We start from the raw sequence: 21811 nt of genomic DNA, 5'->3' as shown, positions 1-21811 counted from the left end.
AAAAAAAATCTAGTGAGGTGTGGTATTTGCAGAAACATTGGTGAATGCATAGCCCTGCTTGGTCATGGCATGTCATGCACTGCTAACTAGTGTCCTTCTGAATGCCCTTTTTTTTTATAGCAGTTGCAGCATTTCTTTTGAGGGTGGCCCAAGTCCAAAGGCTCATACTTTTTTAATAGGTGAGGGCGTTATTAACTGATAGAAGCAATCAAGGTATTAATAGACTCTATTTACTGACTGGAGCAATCACATTACTAGATGTTGTTCACTGACTGAACAATCAATCATAGTCATAGTAAATAAGGTTGGAAAAAGAAGCCGGTCCATTAAGTACAACCGACAGGAATTAAAATATTTTTTTTACCATAACCTGTGATATTTTTGCTCTCAAGAAAGACATCCAAGCGTCTATGGCAATGGTAGAATGTAGAGGATGCCCACTTGTCCTGGCCACAGGCCTAGGTATAAAAAGACCTACCCATTCAGATATTTGTACATTGTAATGAGATCTCCCCTTAGCCACTGCCTTATTTTTTCTGTGATGAGGAACCCAAAGTTTGGTAATCTATCATTGTATTCTAGTCCCCATATTCCCCTAATAATCTTGGTTGCTGTCCTCTGCACCTGTTCCAGTTCTACAATGTCCTTTTTATACACTGGTGCCCAAAACTTTACACAATATTCACAATATACAAAATCAAGGTATTACTGGATTCTATTCTCTGACCGGATCAATCACAGTATTACTGGACGCTATTCACTGACCGGATCAATCACAGTATTAATGGACGCTACTCACTAACCGGATCAATCACAGTGTTATTGGACGCTATTTACTGACAGGAGCAATCAAGGTATTACTGGATGTGAGTCACTGACTGGATCAATCACAGTATTAATGGACGCTATTCAATAACCGGATCAATCAGTGTTATTGGACGCTATTCACTGACCGGATCAATCACAGTATTACTGGACGTTATTCACTGACCGGATCAATCACAGTATTAATGGACGCTACTCACTAACCGGATCAATCACAGTGTTATTGGACGCTATTTACTGACAGGAGCAATCAAGGTATTACTGGATGTGAGTCACTGACTGGATCAATCACAGTATTAATGGACGCTATTCAATAACCGGATCAATCAGTGTTATTGGACGCTATTCACTGACCGGATCAATCACAGTATTACTGGACGTTATTCACTGACCGGATCAATCACAGTATTAATGGACGCTACTCACTAACCGGATCAATCACAGTGTTATTGGACGCTATTCACTGACAGGAGCAATCAAGGTATCACTGGATGTGAGTCACTGACTGGATCAATCACAGTATTAATGGACGCTATTCAATAACCGGATCAATCAGTGTTATTGGACGCTATTCACTGACCGGATCAATCACAGTATTACTGGACGTTATTCACTGACCGGATCAATCACAGTATTAATGGACGCTACTCACTAACCGGATCAATCACAGTGTTATTGGACGCTATTCACTGACAGGAGCAATCAAGGTATTACTGGATGTGAGTCACTGACTGGATCAATCACAGTATTAATGGACGCTATTCAATAACCGGATCAATCAGTTTTATTGGACGCTATTCACTGACCGGATCAATCACAGTATTACTGGACGTTATTCACTGACCGGATCAATCACAGTATTACTCGACGCTATTCACTGACAGGAGCAAACAAGGTATTACTGGATGTGAGTCACTGACTGGATCAATCCCAGTATTACTGGACACTGTTCACTGACAGGAGCAATCAAGGTATTACTGAATGTGAGTCACTGACTGGAGAAATCACAGTATCACTGGATACGTGTCACTGATGGGAGAAATTACAGTGTTTCTGCCTCTTTCGCCAGTGTACAACTATGATTGGTTATTGCAGCGGCCACTATGCACAGTCCCGTAGCTGAGGAAAACTATGGAAATGAGGGAGGCCAAATACATAAAAAAGGGCAGGCATTGTTCAGGTTGATTAATCCACACAGAAATGTGTGTGTGTATTTTTTTTTTTTTTTTTACACCCCACTATAAATAACAGAAGTAAAAGAAGGTAACTTCCCCTATGTTGACATCTATGGGAAACTGAAAACCTTGGGTACACATTTTGTTTTTTAGACTCACTGTTTTATAGATTATATCGGAAAGTCCCTGGGCAGGATATGTTTTTGCTTCACCGAGAGAAGCTAAATTGGGAGATGCTGTACTCCTGCACTACCGCAAAGGCGTAGTCTAATTAGGGTGCTGTTTGTTGGTGAAAAAAGTACCATACAAGGTGTTTTGGGATCCGTACCAACTGCTACATCTGTTTTACGGCTAATCTAGACTAGCACCTTGGTTGGACTACTCCTTTGTGGCAATAAGGTAGTAGAGCATCTCCCTATTTCTCTGTTTACCTTGACCAACTGCCTGTCCCAGGTGCTTGGATGCGAGTTGGCCAGCAGCAGAGAGTAGTTATGCTCTCACCTTTTTTTGGTTAAGCTTGGTGGATATCTCTTCTAATCCTAGTCCGTTTACCAATTCATTGTTTTTTAATTGGATGCTGCCCAATAATCGCCCTTCCACCTTGTTGTTTTTTTTTTCTTTCCTAATTTGCATATTTCTTCTTGTAGCACACACTGTACAGAAGTAATGGAATTCCGTCTGATTCATATTCTGTGATTATATAACAGGATTTTTCTACAAAATGTTAGTACCGTAATTGCAATTTCTAGTGACTCTTCTCAACTTTTGTACTATTTGATAATTCAATCAAATTATGGGAATACAATCAAAAATCAAAATGACTAATTAGCCTGATTCTTCTCTTTTTTTCTTCCCCAGCACTCAGAACTGTTGTCCTGACTGCACTCCATTTTATCACTGGGTAATGGTCATCATAACTGGAGTTGTGGCGCTAGTGGCTGCTTTGTCACTGAGCTCCATAATGATCTGGCCCATAAATGTGCGGTTTTGTAAGTATATCTAAATTTCTACCACTTCCCCCTGTTACTTTTTGTGTAAGCTTGCAAGTGTTCTAGGGTTCCCTGATGTAGTAATTGTATTGGTTCAGCACTTGTGTACACAGTGTATCTCCAAGTTCAATGTCTACAAGTGTCCCTGCACTGGTGTTGAGACTGGCACTTCATTTACAGCTAACATGCTTGGCTGCACTTTTTGTGAACATTGCTTAGTGCAGAATTGTCCTGCTTGCTCAGCAGCTTGACTTGCCCTGGAGTTTAGGCCATTCATCAAACCCAATTTACAACCTATTAACCCACTCTATCCAACAGGTCAGCCATTAACTGCCATTACAGCTCTGCTGTTGAGTCTTGCACACAGTCTGTCATTGACTTATGCTGTTTGTGCAGATGTCACCGATGAGTCCTGTGATTGGTTCACTACTCCAAAACAGAACTGCCGGCTGCTGCAGAGCCAGTTACATGGGGATCTGTGGTGGAACAGGGAAGCAAGTTTAAAATTGATCATTGCCGTTTCAGTGCAGCACTGTGTTTTGTGTATGACAAACTAGCTTAAATGTTCATTTTGTCCACAACTGCATTCTATATTTCTGTAATATTTGTCTAGCTGCAACATAGAAAAGGTGTTTTGTTTTGGTGTTTTTGTGCTTTTTTAAAATGTTTTAATGACTTAAACACTTGGATTCAGAAACAAGTGGGACAGTGACCCAATTTTCATGATCTTGGCATTTCACCACAATGGATTTGAGATGCAAATTTTGGTACCTAGAAACACAATCCTAGATTCATATAATATCTAGAATTGGATACTAGTGATCCAGGGTTATAGCCATCTGAAGTGTGCCCCCTTCAGATTTTAAGCTAGAAGGCAGAATATGTAACATAACTTGGGGAGGCTGGGCAGATTTCTGCATGGGACCCCCTTTCCACTTAAAACAGGTGAGTAGAGAATTTGTTTTGTTTCTCTTTGTTTTATAGGGGCTGTGGCAATATACTGTGGGGCATAGGCTGGCTATATACTGTGGGGCATAGGCTGGCTATATACTGTGGGGCATAGGCTGGCTATATACTGTGGGGCATAGGCTGGCTATATACTGTGGGGCATGGGCTGGCAGGCTATATTCAGGGGGGGGCATGGGCTGGCAGGCTATATTCAGGGGGGGGCATGGGCTGGCAGGCTATATTCAGGAGGGGGGGGCATGGGCTGGCAGGCTATATTCAGGGGGGGGGCATGGGCTGGCAGGCTATATTCGGGGGGGGGCATGGGCTGGCAGGCTATATTCGGGGGGGGGGGGGCATGGGCTGGCAGGCTATATTCGGGGGGGCCATGGGCTGGCAGGCTATATTCTGGGGGGGCATGGGCTGGCAGGCTATATTCTGGGGGGGGGGCATGGGCTGGCTGGCTGTATACTGGGGGGCATTGTCTGGCTGGCTGTATACTGGGGGGGCAGGGCTGGCTGGCTGTATACTGGGGGGGGCAGGGCTGGATGGCTGTATACTGGGGGGGGGTTTGGGCTGGCTTTATGGCTTTATATTTGGGAGCTGGCTGGCTGTATACTGGGGGGGCATTGGTTGTCTGCCTATATACTGGTTGCAGGGGCTGGCTATGTACTGGGGGATATGGGCTGCCTGGTTTTATATACTAGGAATCATGGGCTGTCTATATAATGGGCATCAGAGAACAGTGTACAGATGATGATGATGACTCTGACTCGATGCAGTTTGCTGGCGAGGTGCCAGGTATACCATTATCAACTTTTAAAAGTTAATGGAACCACTAAGGTTAATAATAAAAGCCAATTGAGAATTAGTATAACACAGATTACGGGAACCTCTCACTAGGTGAAAATGTGAAATCCTGATGACAGGATTTGATGACCTGAAAGTATACATTTCAGATGATTTGCGATTTGGGCTCTAAATATCATATCGGATCTGACATAAAACATGAAGATTGTGTCACTGCCCAACTATCTTTGGACTTAAAGGGAACCTACCACTACGATTCTACCTATAAAGGTAGATCGATCTATAGGACGTGAGGATAGCCCTTTTAAGGGGTAATCCTCACGTCCCCGCAATTTTTTGATAACTTTTATTATCAGAATATGTTTTCTAAAGCGGCTACTGGGGCGTTAAGTAGCCACAGCTGAGGCTAAATGGTGCGGCTACTGTCGTCTATTACCACCATATCGGTTTTAAAAACACTTTAAATTAGGTTACCAAGCTCACACTTGGCACCCTATTGCAAGTTTTCTAGATTAATCACATTTGTGACTGTCAACCTGCCTAGGCCGAGCAGATGAAACTAACTAGAGATGAGCATGACAGCCTCATTCGGGCTTTACACAAATATGGTGGAAACGAAACACTGTTTGGGTATTTACTATCATAGTGTTTTATTGAGATGCAATAAAAATGATATTTTAATGTTCTCCCTTACATTTGCCCAGTCAAGTATTCACATTACAGTAGGAAGCTGTAGATCAGGCAGGGATATGTATGGAAATACATACATGCTGCTCCTAATGTAAAGAAACACCAGACATTTTTGGTTACTGTAGAGCAGTGGTTCTCAACCTACTATATAACTACTATAGTACTGCCCCCTATGTACAGGAATATAACTACTATAATACTGCCCCCTATGTACAAGAGTATAACTACAGGCGGTGCCCTATATAAGAACACCCGACTTGCAGATGACCCCTAGTTACAAACGGACCACTGGATGTTGGTAATTTACTGTACTTTAGCCTTAGGCTACTATAAACAGTTATAACAGTTATTAAAGATGTCTGCAATTAAGATTTATTGTTAATCTTGCTTCTTATGACAACCAAACATTTTTAAAATACAATTCCAACAGGGACCAAAAAACATTTTTTGACTGGGGTTACAATTATAAAATTCCTAGTTGCTTACAACTTCAACTTAAATAGAAACCTAAAGAACCTATCTTGTACATAAACTGGGGACTACCTGTACTATAATACTGCCTACATGTCTTATTAGAACTACTATAATACTGCCCCCTATTTACAAGAATATAACTACTATAATACTGCCATTATGTACAAGAATATAACTACTATGATACTGCCATTATGTACAAGAATATAACTACTATAATACTGCCCCCCATGTACAGGAATATAACTACTATAATACTGCCCCCCCATGTACAGGAATATAACTACTATAATACTGCCCCCCCATGTACAGGAATATAACTACTATAATACTGCCCCCCATGTACAGGAATATAACTACTATAATACTGCCCCCCCATGTACAGGAATATAACTACTATAATACTGCCCCCCCATGTACAGGAATATAACTACTATAATACTGCCCCCCCATGTACAGGAATATAACTACTATAATACTGCCCCCCATGTACAGGAATATAACTACTATAATACTGCCCCCCATGTACAGGAATATAACTACTATAATACTGCCCCCCATGTACAGGAATATAACTACTATAATACTGCCCCCTATGTACAGGAATATAACTACTATAATACTAATAATACGCTCCGATCACGCATACAGCGGAGGAGCCGCGACCTCTGTGAAACTGCAGCCGCATACTATAAAGAAACAGATGGAGACAAGCTCCGCATCAGCAGCGGGGAACGCACAGCTCATCTGCGCATGCGCGTACCGAGAGAGGGATGAAGAGCGCCGACCTGTGATTGCGACACAACCCATGCACGCGCATTGGGGTTGACGCATGCGCACCTGACCAAATCCAGCCACACACCAGTACCAATAAGAAATAGGGGGAGGTACACAACGGGAGGCAACGATTGGAGGAGAGATACACACCCATAGAGTGACGTCACGAATAAACCCTTTAAAAGGCGCACAGACGGCAACCGGGACTGCTATTGCCCCAAAACCCGTGAAGACGCCACATCAGGTGGCGAAACATGTCGGGGGGGCGACGCTAGGTTTTCATCCGGGGCACGAGAACAGCCGAGCAGCGAGACAGCTCAGATAGAGATATAGAGGACCGGCAAACCGACTCAAAAGGGGGGAATACGGTAGACTGGTGGAATGAATGCATGCATGGTGTGAACTACCCTACCCCAATCCTAAATTCTCCCCAACCCTACTAACATCCCATGTCAGAGTGCTGATTGTGTCTCTGAACGCCACCCAAAGCAACAGAGGACAATCCAAACTAAAAAGATAGCCTTGATAGGAACCTGACAGGAGAAAGGGATATTTATAAACCGGCTGATCTCGAACCCCTGACTATTTTAAAACAACACAGTACTGAGTCACATTTTTTGTTATTTTATTAATAGATAAGGAATTAAAAGTTACATTTTAACAGGCACTTAAGGGTTAAAAATGGCCTATTGGCTTTATATGGTTGAATTTTGAAGATATATTAACCCAGCCAACCACAGGTTCCACAAGAAAAAGGTATTAAATACTATAGCCCATTGTTTTTTATGAAGTATTTATTTTGGGTGGGTTAATATAAATGGCAGGTTAAAATAACATGGACACTTGCATTGCATTCAATTCAGCCTTGTGTCATAGCTTTAACTGGTTAGCGACCACCCGCCGTGTATTCACGGCGGCGGTCGGGTCCCGCTGCATGGAGAGGGCTCACGGGCTGAGCCCTCTTCATAGCTGGTAAGTCTTTGCTGCATATTGCAGTACAGACTTGCTGGTAACACCCGCGATCGGTGCTATTACAGCGATCGCTGCCAGCAGCCTCAAAAAGATGGCAGCGCATGGGCGCCGCCATCTTGCCTAGGATCGTCGATCTCTGTGACGTCATCAGGGAGCAGCGATACGTCTCCATGGTAGCCTCGGGTCTTCGGTATTTCGTTTTAACCCCTTCATTACAATGTGCTGATAGCACATCGCAATGAATGAGGAGGAAAATCCCCATATACTGCCATACTGTAGTATGGCAGTATATGATAGGATCGATCAGACAACCTAGGGTTAAAGTACCCTAGGGAGTCTGAAAAATAGTAAAAAAAAGTTTTTAAAAAAATTATAATAAAAAAAACATATATAATTAAAAAAAAAAAAAAATTCATATCACCCCCCTTTCCCTAGAACTGACATAAATATAAATAAACAGTAAAAATTATAAACACATTAGGTATCGACACATCCGAAAATGCCCGATCTATCGAAATGTACTAACGGTTTTTCAATGCGTTTAAACCTGTAACGGAATATAGCGCCCAAAGTCGAAAATGGCACTTTTTTGCCATTTTGAAAAAAGGTCGTACAGTCCTAAAAATGATATCATTGAAAATATTATCAAATGTTGCAAAAAATGACACCATCCTCAGTATAAAAAGGTTATTAGCGCCAGAAGATGGCAAAATAAAAAAAAAATTTTTTTATATGAATGAAAACATTATAAAACCTATACAAATTTTGGTATCCCCGTAATCGTACCAACCAAAAGAATGAAGTAGACATGTCATTTGGGGCGCTCAGTGAAAGCCGTAATATCCAAGCCCACAAGAAAATGGCACAAATGCGTTTTTTCACCATTTTCACTGCATTTGGAATTTTGTTCCCGCTTCCCAGTACAAGGCATGGAATATTCAATACCATTGCTATGAATTGCAATTTGTTACGCAGAAAACAAGCCGTCACACAGCTCTATACGTGTAAAAATAAAAAAGTTATAGATTTTTGAATGTGGGGAGTGAAAAATGGACATGGAAAAACAGGAAAGGGCCCGGTCCTTAAAAAAAGAAAATAAGGGAACTCTGCTGGTATATACTAAATAGGTCAGCATTTCTGATGTGTAGTTTTAGTTGAGAGAACAAAATTTGAGGATTAGTGCAACCTCTGATGCCTGATGTTACATCAGTGGATAAACAGATTTTACAGGTCCATGCTATTAAGTTGCTCATGCATATTATTACTTCTAACTTCGCGCTATAGGTGTTTAAGTGTGGACAGTGATGGAAGCTAACCTCCAACAAATTGAGCTTGTTAATGTTTGTCTTGCTTCTTGTTTCCCTGATGTCTACTCTATATGGGCAGGGTATATTAAATTTTGTTTATATGAACTTTTTTCAACCATCACAAGTTTTCTGAAGATCTCCTAGTGCAAGCACAAGTCATTTCAGCATCCTTATTACCGTAAATATGTATATTATTCTGATTCAAAATTGATGGTTCTGCTGCTTGTATAGTGTATGTTATGCAAAGGCTTTGCTATCGTTACTGCTTACTGCAGTGTTGGTGTCTGTTTTGCGGTCAGCTTTTTTGTAAACTGTTTAAAACGTTTTTTTGTGTCTTATGTGGCTGCTATAATGATAGAACTATTAGAGGACTGGGATTTTGAATGTGTTTTTAGTATTTATAATGTTACTTGTAGAGTCAGTGAATATGCCTGACAAGTTATAGCCAATGGAAGTTTATATATGAATTTGTTTATACTAGCAAAGGAGGCGGCAATGGTAGATTATTTTATGGGTGATGGGGGGGGGGGGATGTCTTTGTGTGCAATAGAAAACAAAAAATAGGGCTACAGCTCCCTTTGCTAGTATGATGTAAAAATATAAAATTCTGGAGAGCATTGCATTCTGACATCAATGTAAGGATGTCAAGAATATGATGCATGCTCGTAGATTTTCCCTTATCAAGTTTGTAATCTCCTTTTATGATATGTGTGCCCAGTGTGTGGATTAGAAGGCTACATTGTTTTGTACTCTTTGAATATGCTCAATATTTCTTTGTATTTTTAGGGAGTGAGAGAAAAGCCTACCAGTATTGATGAGATACGACCAAAGAATTTAGCGTCATGCATTCATGTACCAGTCTGGTCTTTAATATAATCGACTTCTGAGCCATATCTTACATACTTTTCTTATGCTGGTGTTCTGCCACGAAGTTCATTATTGTACTGTCCTTATAGTAGAGACCATAGGGGACTTTGTTATCATGACACCGTGTTCATGTAAAAATGCGGCAAAGCTAAGTTAATAAATCTGGTTTATCTGGTATTAATTCTGTTCTGAGGTGTTACTCCAGTTTCAACATTGTCCATTCACTGAAGTAAGATGAGCCACATCCACTTTTAAGGTTTAATCTATGTCTATACACAAAAAAAACCATATAAAACAAACCACATCCAAGAATATGGTCTTGCAGGACCGAAGACAGAGGATTCCCAAGCAAATGCATAGCATTGTATGTAAGCAAAGGGGTACAATTCAATATACAGTTTAAATCAGAAGTTTATATACTGTAAGGGATTAGACGGGCACACTTTAGCAATTCACAGTCAACACTGTATGGTTTTTGGTGCTACTGACTTCAGCCGGTTTTATTCGGCAGTAATACGAAACAATCAAGTGGTCTACTGCCTGGCACTAGAAAAAATACAAAGTTCTGCAGTTCACAACTACCATGGCTCCACAGGTCTTTCATATGACCTGTCTCTTCCCCACGATGGAGCCCCTGTGGGTAGTCTGCACCAGGTATTTCTGCAGAACTTCCAGCTGTCTGCTAATTAAACCCTATTAGACGCACCCAACTTTCCCAGGTCAGCCTTCTACCCAGCGTTTCTTTGGGCAACCTACCCATTTCACAACACAGATCTGCTGTAGTGGCACCTACATTACTACAATACACTATATTGTTCGATATTCACACCACCAGTTGTCAGCCGGCCATCTAAAAATCTTACGCATGTGCAAGAACCTCTTCCTCGCGGAGCAAACAAGGAATGGGTTCTTGCGCAGGCGCAAGATTTCCAGACCATCGGCTGACGTCACCGGCTGGCTGAGCATAGCGGGGTGGGACGGAGGGGGGAATATTGAGCAGCAGGGGTTCGTGAATAATTAGGGAGCGGCGGAGTCATGAGGCGCTCACAGATGATGAGAGCCTGAGCACCTCAGGCTAATTTGCATATTTTTATTGAGTTGTTTTCTGAGGAATTCGGGAGACCTGGAACTAGCTAAAGACTGTGCCATCATCCTCTAGAGGTAACAAGTATGCATAAGAGGTCAATCTACTATCAGTAATCTGGTAGTTAATGTCCTTTAAAGGAAATTTACCATTATGAACCACTCAGCTCCGGTATTAAACAAGAAATGCTTCTGCATCAGTGTAGCTACAGCATTCTCAAGGTATGTTTGCTTCATAATGCATGAAATCAAATGTTAGATTTTAACTGTATGGGGGTTATTTATCATTAGGCTGCTATTTGGCACAGTTGTAGGAATTTGGGCCCATTCCTTCTGACAGAACTGAGCCATGTTTGTAGGCCCCCTTGCATACAACTGCCTTTTCAGCTTTGCACACAGACTTTCAATAGGATTGAGATCAGAGCTTTGTGACGGCCACTCGAAAACTTATAATCAAGTCGCTTTGTAACTACTTTGGCAGTATGCTTCGGGTCATTGTCCATTTGGAAGATACTTTTGTACCTAGGCTTTACCTTCCTGGCTGTTGTATTGAGATGTTGGCTCAGTTTTGAAACCCATGTATAATGTTCTTTCCTTGTGATGCCATCTGTTTTGTGAAGTGCCCCAGTCCCTCCTGCAGAAAAACAACTTTACAACCTGGCGCTGCCACCCCTGTGTTTCACAGTTTGTATGGTGTTCTAAGACTTGCAAGCTTCTCCATTTTCCTCCAAATGTAACTATGACTTATATTGATATCCACTGTTCCTGTCATGGAGGTGGGGAGCTGCAGTATACAGTCAACCTGACTTGTGCAAGTCCACTTTTCTCTTTCTGATATCTTGACTGATTTTTGTTTAGTCTTTGCCATGATGTTACACATGAAACAGTTTGCTTCAGGTGTGCCTTCAAATACATCCAAAGGTGTCTCTCTAATTAAATCAGAAGTTGCCAATAAACATATCAGAAGCTTAAAAACGAAATGACATTATATGGTCTGTCCAAGATTGTTTAACTGCATAGTATTCTCAGTGTATTTAAACTTGCCATCCCCTTATCTTCCCCCTAAGCCCACCAACAGTAGCTTGTATAATGCATGCCCCTTTAGAGGACCTTGATGCATATTACTACATGCCAACGCTTCTGAAAAATCATCTTTTGTTGTCATGTAAAAATGCTGTCAAGAAGATACAGCTGCCAGGCAATCCTAACCGCCTACACTAGGCATCGTGGGCGCCAGACTTGCCTCCGAACGCCCATCATCTCCTTCAGTGTCGAAATTGCATTACTGCATTGAAGGAGATGATATGTGGGCATTTGGAGGCAGAGCTGGCACCCATGATGCTTGCAGTGGACAGAGCGTCAGGCTTAATGTCCAGACAGTCCTTCCTCCTATCTCTTTGACTGACTGTGTTTTTTTACATGAGAATAAGAGGCATATTTCCGTGTCGGCACTTTTGAAAAATATACAAGGACCTCTGGCAGACATGCATGATACATCATAAGGTGGTGTTGGTGGGATTAGAGGGATAAGGGGATGACAGGTTCCCTTTAAATAATTAAGTCATTATTCTGGCTTTTGGCAAATTTAAATAATTTTGGTAATCCTAACTAAATTGAGATGGGAAAGTTTTTTTTTCTGATTTCATGTGATAAGCATAAGCATGTTCTTTATGTAAACTTCTGGTTTTAAAGGGAACCTGTCATCAGAAAGGGACCTAATAAACATATACCAGTTTGTTATAAAGCAGTTTAACACTTCAAGATTACTTTCATGGCCCAGTGTGGTGGCATCTTCCAGAAAATCATTTTTGAAGTGAGATGTAAAATTAGTCAAGATCTCTCCACCTCAAAATGCCTCCTACTCTTTGATGATATGCACCAGACTTCATGCGATTTGGTTAGTGATGTCTCTGGATGCAGGACCATCAAATACAGTGAAGGGGGTGTTCTGAGGCAGGGAGACCTTATCTTCAGATTGTCTCCGCCCTCTTTGACTTTATATAACCAATTTACATCTCACTTTAAAGTAGATTTTTGTGATGATGCCAACACACCAGGTCATGAGAGACATGATCTCAAAAACGTTTTTCTGCTTGACAGCAAACTGTTAGTTGTTTATTAGAGCAATTTCTGCAGACAGGTTCCCTTTAACTAAGTAAGGCATTTATGCATAGGTACAGATGTAATGTCTTTATGGAAGCCCGCTTATAGTTTAAAATATTAAATGGCTAAGATGAGACCTACATAGGGAACATAGGGAAATGGCGGGGGGGGGGGGGGATGAAGGAGAAGAAATTCCAAACTTAACACATGCCCTTGGAAATCTAATACCGTAAGTATTATTATCATTATAATCATTATGATTATTATAATCATTATGATTATTATTATCTGGCATTCTGCACATTCACATTTTCTAAATGGAGGGAGTTGCATAAAAAATGCTAAATGCTACAAATTTCTAACTCCAATGAGCCAAGAAAAATGAAAAAGGCCCATTAATGTGCCATTATGCTTGACAAAATCCCAGAAATGTATATTTGTGAAAATTGGTCATATTGCAAATTTTCTTCTTCTAGCAAGAAAATGCAAACCATTGTATTGAACTTGCTTGGCCTTTCTGGTTGCATACCTGAATCATGCGTCTGTATTACCATTTGATGTACTGTATATGACTACTTCCAGCAATTGTTCTGTGCAGTAGTTACTAAGTGGGTACCGTCATTGTGATTTTGTCATTTATCTGAATCGTTTGACGTGGTTTGCTTTGTCATCTCGATTTACTTTGTGGTGGATATGGACTGTCTAACTTGGGATACTCTCTTTGAGTTGCCCTAAGATTGGCACTCTATTTTGACCTGAATTGATGGACCCCTCACTCTGTCTACATATTCGTACCTTAGACTTTAAAACACTAACTAAAATAAGCTCCGGCACCAGCTCACCCTGAGCTGGTGCTCGGTATTGCCATCGGAAACCTGCCACTTCAAGTGGTAGGTTTCCTTTAAGTGGCTACCCCATACAAAAACACTTATACCCTTCCTGAAAATGTATGGTCTTCTAGTTATCACAAATTCAGCTTTCAATAATGCAGTGCAAGAATAAGCCGAGGCGTCTAATGTTACCACAAAAATTGGTGAAAACCTTTTTGACTTGAGTATAAGCCTAGGGTGGGGAAATGCAATTTCAGATGCAATACAATTTAATAAAATGACCTGCAGAGCCCCCTCATTGATAAAAAATGACATGCATAGCCCTAGTCATAAGCCGTATGGGGCTTTTTTAGCACACAAATTGTGGTGCTTATACTCAAGTATATACGATACCAGCATTTTTTGTCCTGTGATGCTGCACTCTTGTAATACAGAAAATAAACATTCTTATTTTCACAAAAACAAGAAGATGCCACTCCAGAATGTGAGTGTATCCTGTGACTATGTTCTATGCTTCACACTTTCATAATTTGTTAAAATTGTGAAATCATCAGTTTTGTACTTATAGATGAGAATATATATGTAATAAAGTGGTTTATAAAGGTGCCAAGCTATGTCACAATGAGCAGTACAAACCAGCAGTGATTCTTTGTGCCTCAGTACAATCACTGTACATGTTGTTCTGTTCACATGACTTGAGTTTAACTAGAGAATAAATGTTTTACCCTCTAGTCAACAAATCAATGTTAATTTAGATAAAATTGAGCCAAAATGCAGTGTTCCTTTTTATTTCTTTCATGTATATTGAAATATTTTACAAGAAGAAACTTAAATTTTGTAATTTTATTTAAGTCTTAGATGGAGATACATCATATGCGTTTCGTAAACAACTTATGATATGACCCAGCCCTTTCCTGCACCACCAGATAAATCGGGAGGCTCTGGGCAGCTGCACTGGTGTAGAATCACTCTATTTTCAGCAACGGTTCAGGCTTGAAAGGCCACTGGCTGTAGCGAGTCCGCAGGTGCATGGAAATAACGCTCTGTGCTGGATACTCTGCTACAGGCTGCATTCATTAGGCATGGAGGTGGTGTGAAGGAGAATATTATCACAATGCATGGGGGTTCACAAAAAACTGGCATACAAGCTCTAATAAATGTCCCCCATATTCTGTAAATGAAAATGGCTGAGCATGAGAAAAACCTATAGAACCATAGACTTTAAATCTTAATTGTTGAAAATTTCAAGAATTAATTAATGTAAAAAAAAATCATCAAATGGAACCTGTAGGATTTGGCATATCATTTATTTGCCCTATTCAGAAATAAATGTACAAAATTATCATCAAGGGAAACCTGTAACATGTGTTAGACTAAGATTTCTGCAGGTTTATTTTTGAGAAATCACATTTAGAAAACCATACATACAGTATTTTTCGGACTATAAGGCCCACAGAAAATCCTTTGATCCTTTCTATAGTCCAGTGCGCCTTATATATGAACCCTACTTACAGACAACAGCTGCCTTGAACTTGTCACAGGTCTGCCATCTGCTGGTCATTCAGCCTTATAATCCGGTGCGCTTTATAATCCGGTGCACCTTATATATGAACCTAGATGTTTTAGCAGGCATTTATTGATGGTGCACCTTATAATCCGGTGCGCCTTATAGTCCGAAAAATACGGTATTTCTATTGTTTCAGTTAGAGCTGCTGCTTGAGTCACCCCAGTGGCTTGGACTCCAGAAGTTAAATATATAGGTACTAAATGTGATTTCTCAACAAAGCAGCAGATATCTTGAACAAAAAAAGTTTCTGTATAATGGAACCTGCAGATACATGATATCAACCTGATGTGTGAAATACTGCAGACAGGTTCTCTTTACGGCCTTGTAGACACTTAAAGGGGTATTTTTCCTAAAACAAGATTATTAAATATACTCAGGATAACAAAATAACCCATTCTGTAATTCAATGTTATTAACAAAAGTACAGCATTTCACACATATAAGTCCAACCTGTCTCTATCAGTCCTGGTGTACAAAATTTTGGTTGCCCCTGGACCTGACCCTGAATTTTCTGACCCTGAATATTCTTCTGTCTGACGCTGCACTTAGATGCTCTTTGCACTCTAGCCTCCACCCTTGCATTCCAAGAAAAGCTCACACAGACTTCCTGATGGCAAGAAACCTATGTTGAGGAGAGTAAAGCTACAGGCAGATATCCAGGGGAGATATGTAGCAGAGATATGTGTATGTTATGGCTGTTATAGCAGATCTGATAATGTCAGGTATAATATGCATGTCTTGAGACAGATCAGAGATGATGAGATCCATCTCTTTTTATCTTTCAGAGGCTAAATGTAAGTGTATATAAACCTTTACCCTGATAATCTAAGCACATTGTTAGCACCCAGCATCTCACAAAGCAATAGAGGAATCATAATGTGTCTGCTGAGAGAGTATGACACTGATAGGAGATAAAACAGCAATAAAACTGTGAAAATTGTGAAGTAAATGTTTAAAAATTATCTTTATTGTGTTAACATCACTAGGGGATTGAGATTTGAGAATTTTCTTTCATGGGAAAACCCCCTTAAAGAACAATTGTAAAATGTTTTCCCCTCAGATCAATATATCTTGGGATGTAAAACTGCCTATTATCTTTTGTTATTTAAATCCAGTGGTTTCTTTGCTATACCCCTCAGATTTCCTCCACCCACTTCCTCTTGTTAGAAAGATTTTTATCAAACACTTTCAGAAAAGAAAATGCCATAACTTTGGAAAGAAAAGGGCGAGCAGCATAACATGGGCATCTTTTTCGAGGGGGAATCGCATTCATTATAACTTTACAGCTACTTTTAGAAACTTTCTATACATCTGCCCCATAGTTTGAGTGCCAGACACATTTCTAGGACTCGAAAAAATGATCCCTAAATTTCCTAGCAAAAGAAATACTTCTGAATTCAAATACTCAAATTTGGCCATTTTTTTAAACATTATGGGGATTATTTATCATACATCGTTGGTCATGCGCCATTGTGTGATAGCCCTGCCGCTGCTCTGGCGCAGCCGGATACATCAAGAGGCTCCAGCAACTAGACAAAACAACAATGTACTTAGACAAACAACGGTAAACACACTAGGGAGTATGGGGTAGGGAAAGGGTAGCCTACCCAAATATACAATATTAGCCCAAGCGTAAAAAAAAAAGAACAATCAAACTTCTGAGAGCCAAGTCTGAAATTCAATCGAATCCCTGAAGGATGTTCATGAGAGCCATGTAGTATGAAACTTATATGCCGTCTCTACTCTGTCCCCATCGATACCTATCATCTCTTCCGTGAATATGATAAACCCCAGCTCCTCTGCCCAAAGCCTCCTAGAAGGGGGATCCCTGGGATTTTCACAGCCTGGGAATAACCCTCGGTGCCACCATCACAAAAGGTCTTGCCAGGCCTCTCTTAATAGTTCTATATGCTCGTGGGAAGAAAGACAACATTGCGACCTCTGGGATCCACGGGAGAGATGCTTTGTACAGGCGATTTATATAACAAGAATACAGCCTCCCACAGGGATACTCCCACCATATGTGTAAGTAACATCGATCTGCTAGCGTCTAGGCATCTCCAACATGGGTTAGGCATGGAGGAGTATATGCTATGTAGGAATTTAGGAGTCCTATGCCATCTCTTTGAAATCTTGTAATTTGTTTCCTGTAACTGACAGTACACTGAAATTTTGTGAGTGAATATATGAGCCTTTTCCCATCCATGCTCAGAGAACTGTTTCCCCAGATCCCTTTCCCAGGCCCTATAAAATGAGCAGTTGGTCGATCTCATCTTGCCCTATACTTCAGCAGAAACCTGTAGATCAAAGATGTAAGATGCTTGAAGGGTGATTTAGAGGCACACCAATCAGGGTCAAATAGGGTAAGAGACCTGGTAACTGCCTCTCGAGGAGTCTGCATTGCACAGAAGCTGTTGACCTCCTGCGCTGAAGAGTATCTGTGGGTATGAGCTCCCCAATATTCTTTAAGCCAGAGACTGTGAGTACATGTCGGATTTGGATTATATCTACGTCCGGGATCAAAACTTAGGTGGGGAAAGGCCCAACAGGAATTCTAAATTGAAGGACAGGGGAGTTAGGGGACCTGATTTAGAGAAAAGGAGGCTGTCCCCATCCTGTCCCTTACCATGCGTCCTGTTCCAAACTGTGAGGATTGCTTTCGTTAGTGGGGGGTAGTGGGATCTATCTGGTCTCGTGACAAGAGGGTCCACATCAGAGCAAGCAGGGTATTTTGAGTAAGCCGCTTCCATAGCTGCCCACAGCTTGTCTGCCCCATGGTGAATAATGTTCAGTGCACATGTGAACACTGCAGCTCTATGGTAGTGGTAAAAGTTGGGTAGACCCATGTCCCCATTCAGCTTAGACCTGGACAGCGTCGATAGTGCCAGGCACGGTCGGGAGGATGCCCATCCAAATCTAGTAGCCATGGAGCAGATGCACCTCAAAAGAGAACTAGGCAGAGCCACTTTAGGACATACATCCTGCCCATCCAGGATAGGGGTAGCTTGACCCATACCTGTAAATCTGTCTATACTAGATAACAAAGGAACATAAGGTCAAACGCCCTAAAAGGGTCATCCGGTATCAGCACACCCAAATATTTAATGGAGACCGACTTCCAGCGGAAAGGAAACGTGTTGAATATCTGTGCAACCACTGCCCTGGATAGGTTAAAGGGGTTGTCCGAGACTTTCCATAAAAACAAAGGTGGCCGGGAGGGGGCTGCTCAAAAAAATATACATGTACTTACCTCCCGGCGTTTGGTATCAGGGATCTTATCCTTAAAGGGGTATTCCCATTTCAAAAAATGAATGTTATGTTTTTGCCATAAAAAGTTATACAATTTTCCAATATACTATCTGTATCAATTCCTTATGGTTTTCTACATCTCTGCTTGATGTCATTCTATAGAAAGCTTCTATGTTTACTTCCAGTAGACATAAATCTGACCATGGTCACATAGGTGCACGGCTCGTTATAACTCATTCTCTTTATGATGCTAATGAGCCGTGCACCTTTGTAACCATGGTCAGATTTTTGTCCACTGGAAGTAAACATAGAAGCTTTCCACAGAGTGACAGCAAGCAGAGATCTAGAAAACCGTGAGGAATTGATACAGAAGGTATATTGGTAAATTGTATAACCTTTTTCTAATACAAACAATAACATGAAATGGGAATACCCCTTTATGGCTAGAAGCTTGGCGTATAGCTTAAGGTCGATGTTAATAAGAGAGATCGGCCTAAAGTTTTCGCAATGGATGGATTCCCTTCCCGGTTTCTGGAGCAGTGTGATATGGGATAACCGAGCGTGGGACGGGAATGCTGAGCCCAAGACTATAGCATTCAAATCAGCTAACAAGGGTTCCTGTAACTCCATATCTCGAAAAGAATTGCGGCGTAAACCCGGGCGCAGGCTTTTACCGATTTTTAAAGGGGTATTCCAACAAAGACAAATTTCTTAAATGTACTCAGGATAACAAAATAACACATTCTCTAATTCACTGTTATTAACAAAAATACAGCAATTCACAGATTTAAGTCCAACCTGTGTACACCAGTCCTGGTGTACACAGTTTCAGTTACCCCTGAGTTCCTGTTGGAAGCAGCAGCACGGGGACAACTACAAGCTACATACAGCTAAATTGTTAATCTGGGAAGGCACAGCAGGAGGACACAGCATATCTAGTGTGTTGCAAAATAGCAAAGATGTAGTAGGAGAGCTGAAAGTGTGTAATAGGCATCTAATGGATCTCATAATCTCTAATCTGTCTCATCTCTGTTTCTATGTGTCAGATACTAGTACAATTTTCAGACGATAAATGAAAGTGTATATACATCTGTACCCTGATAATCTTACCACATTTTCACTCCACAGAACTAGATGGCTCATGAAGTGTCTGATTAGAGAGTCCCTGTCCACACCTTGGAATTTTACACTAACCATCACTGAGTTATAGGAGCTAAAACAGCAATAAATCTGAGAAAAATTGAAGTAAAGGGTTAAAAATGATCTTTATTGTGTTAACATCACTAGGGAATTGAGATTAGAGAATTTTCTTTCATGGGGAAAACCCCTTTAAGGTCTTTAATGGCATACATCCATTCTTCCGCTGTGAAGTCGGGCTCAAAGGCCTCTGAGGGAATACCAGGGGGAGCAAAGCTATCTAGGTATGTCTGGATCTCTGGGTCATCCCAGGGTCTCGCTGCCCCCAGACCATACATCCTGGTATAGAAGACTCTAAACTTCTGCCGGACCCCAGAGGGGGAGTTTACCACTCCTTTTTGGGAGAGTTGAGGAGCATAACTGGGAACATCCGGAGCCTCGGATGCAGGGCCCTCGAGAGCCACTTACCCTATTTATTGCTATATTCGTAGTACCCTTTGTGCACCCTATCTCTTGCGCATTGTGATTTCTGATCTAATAATGTCAGGATTTTCTGTCCCACCATTGTCCGTTCTGCTTTAAGCATCTCAGATTGTGCTCTTTTATTCACTGCCTCTAGCGTGATGTCAGCAGGGAAACCAGCTTTGTAGTTCTAGCCTTATGCAGTTTGGTGCCATGTGACATGAAGAACCCCCAGTAATTACCTGTTTTAGTGACTCCCACAACTCCGGGGGGCCCCTAGTGCAATTAAAATTTGTACACTGCCCCTCTAATCTATATTGTTCCACCTGTATCTATCTATATACTGTTCTCCTGTTTTAACAAAGCTATATACTGTACATAATCTTTACTATTCCACCTGTATCAATCTATATACTGTGCTCTCTGTAATGATCTATATACTCTTCCCTCTGTATCACTCTATATACTGGTCACCCTGTATAAAGAAAGCTATACAGTGTTCTCTTGTATTAATCTATATACTGTGACACCTGCACTAGTAGAGCCATGTACTGTACCCCTTGCATCAAGCTATATACTGTGCCCCTGTATTAACAGTGGAATAAACTTTGCCCCAGAATGAATAGAGTAAGGTATTTTGCCCCTTGTATTAATACAGTAATATACCCTTTTTTCTGTATTAACAGGCTCTATTCTGTTCCCATTATTAAAGAGAACCCGTCATGCAAAATAACCCCCCTAAACTAAATATATTTTCATAAACTGCCATTAGAGAGCATTGCCTCTATCCCTTCATTGTCCCTCTACATGCCTGTAAACCTAAGCAATGAGGTCCTAAAGCTGTATGCAAATGACCTGTGAAATGTCCAATGAAGCATTAGCATATTCAAGCTGTCCACCTTATTCATGAGTGGGAGGCACAGCCACACCCCCAGTGCATGACTGACAGCCTGTATAATGGAGTGAGGCTGTATAATGATGTACTTCCTGGTGCTGGCGCCCCCTGCAGCCTGTGTGTGTGTGTACAGGAGAGATACAGCAGCTCCAGGCAGCCATGTTACAGCAGAATATGTCAGATTCATGTGTAGCTGATGTCTGTGTCTCTCACCTGTATATTAGGAGGATGCAGCATGTCAGCAGATGCAGCACACACACTAGCCATGCTTTACTATACACTACACACAGACATGAGCAGGGGGAGGGGAGGGGAGGGGGAACAGGAGTGACATCACTGCCTCTGACCATGTGACCAGCCTCATTTACATAATAAAGAAAAGATGATTTTACAATGAATAATGTATGAAATAGCTAGATAAAGGCTGGGATGGATCCTTGTGAGCTGCTCCAACAGGTAGAGGTGACAGGACTAGTGGCAGAGACCTGATGACAGGTGTCCTTTAAGAGAGCTATACTGTGCCCATTGTGATTATTGCTTCCATACTCCTACAGTGTGCACCTCCTTCTGTTGCCAACACCTGACATCTGCTGGTGACATCATGTTGCTGAGCCACATCTAGGACTCTGCACGAAAGCTCATAGCAGGATTCTA

At 41.2% G+C, this 21811-nt stretch overlaps 1 protein-coding gene across 3 annotated transcripts in view; it reads left to right on the top strand.

Moving 5' to 3' along the window:
- The window catches only part of MFSD12 (major facilitator superfamily domain containing 12), an 82231-nt gene that overhangs the window by 26861 nt on the left and 33559 nt on the right, over positions 1–21811 (top strand). Inside the window, exons 9-10 of one of the 3 annotated variants that reach the window (XM_072113985.1) lie at positions 2859–2989; positions 9751–9922. The exons of 1 other annotated variant lie outside the window; for it this stretch is intronic. In XM_072113985.1, coding sequence (XP_071970086.1) covers positions 2859–2989; positions 9751–9779 — 160 coding nt within the window. In that variant the 3' untranslated portion in view covers positions 9780–9922. Of the gene's footprint in view, positions 1–2858; positions 2990–9750; positions 9923–21811 lie in introns of those variants that run through there. One more of the 3 variants, XM_072113984.1, reaches the window with a different exon arrangement.

Source organism: Engystomops pustulosus, chromosome 1 (genome assembly GCF_040894005.1).
Source record: "Engystomops pustulosus chromosome 1, aEngPut4.maternal, whole genome shotgun sequence".
Classification (NCBI taxonomy): Eukaryota; Metazoa; Chordata; class Amphibia; order Anura; family Leptodactylidae; genus Engystomops; species Engystomops pustulosus.
Note: the sequence above shows the minus strand (reverse complement) of the source record. Positions and strands in the feature narration are given on the sequence as shown.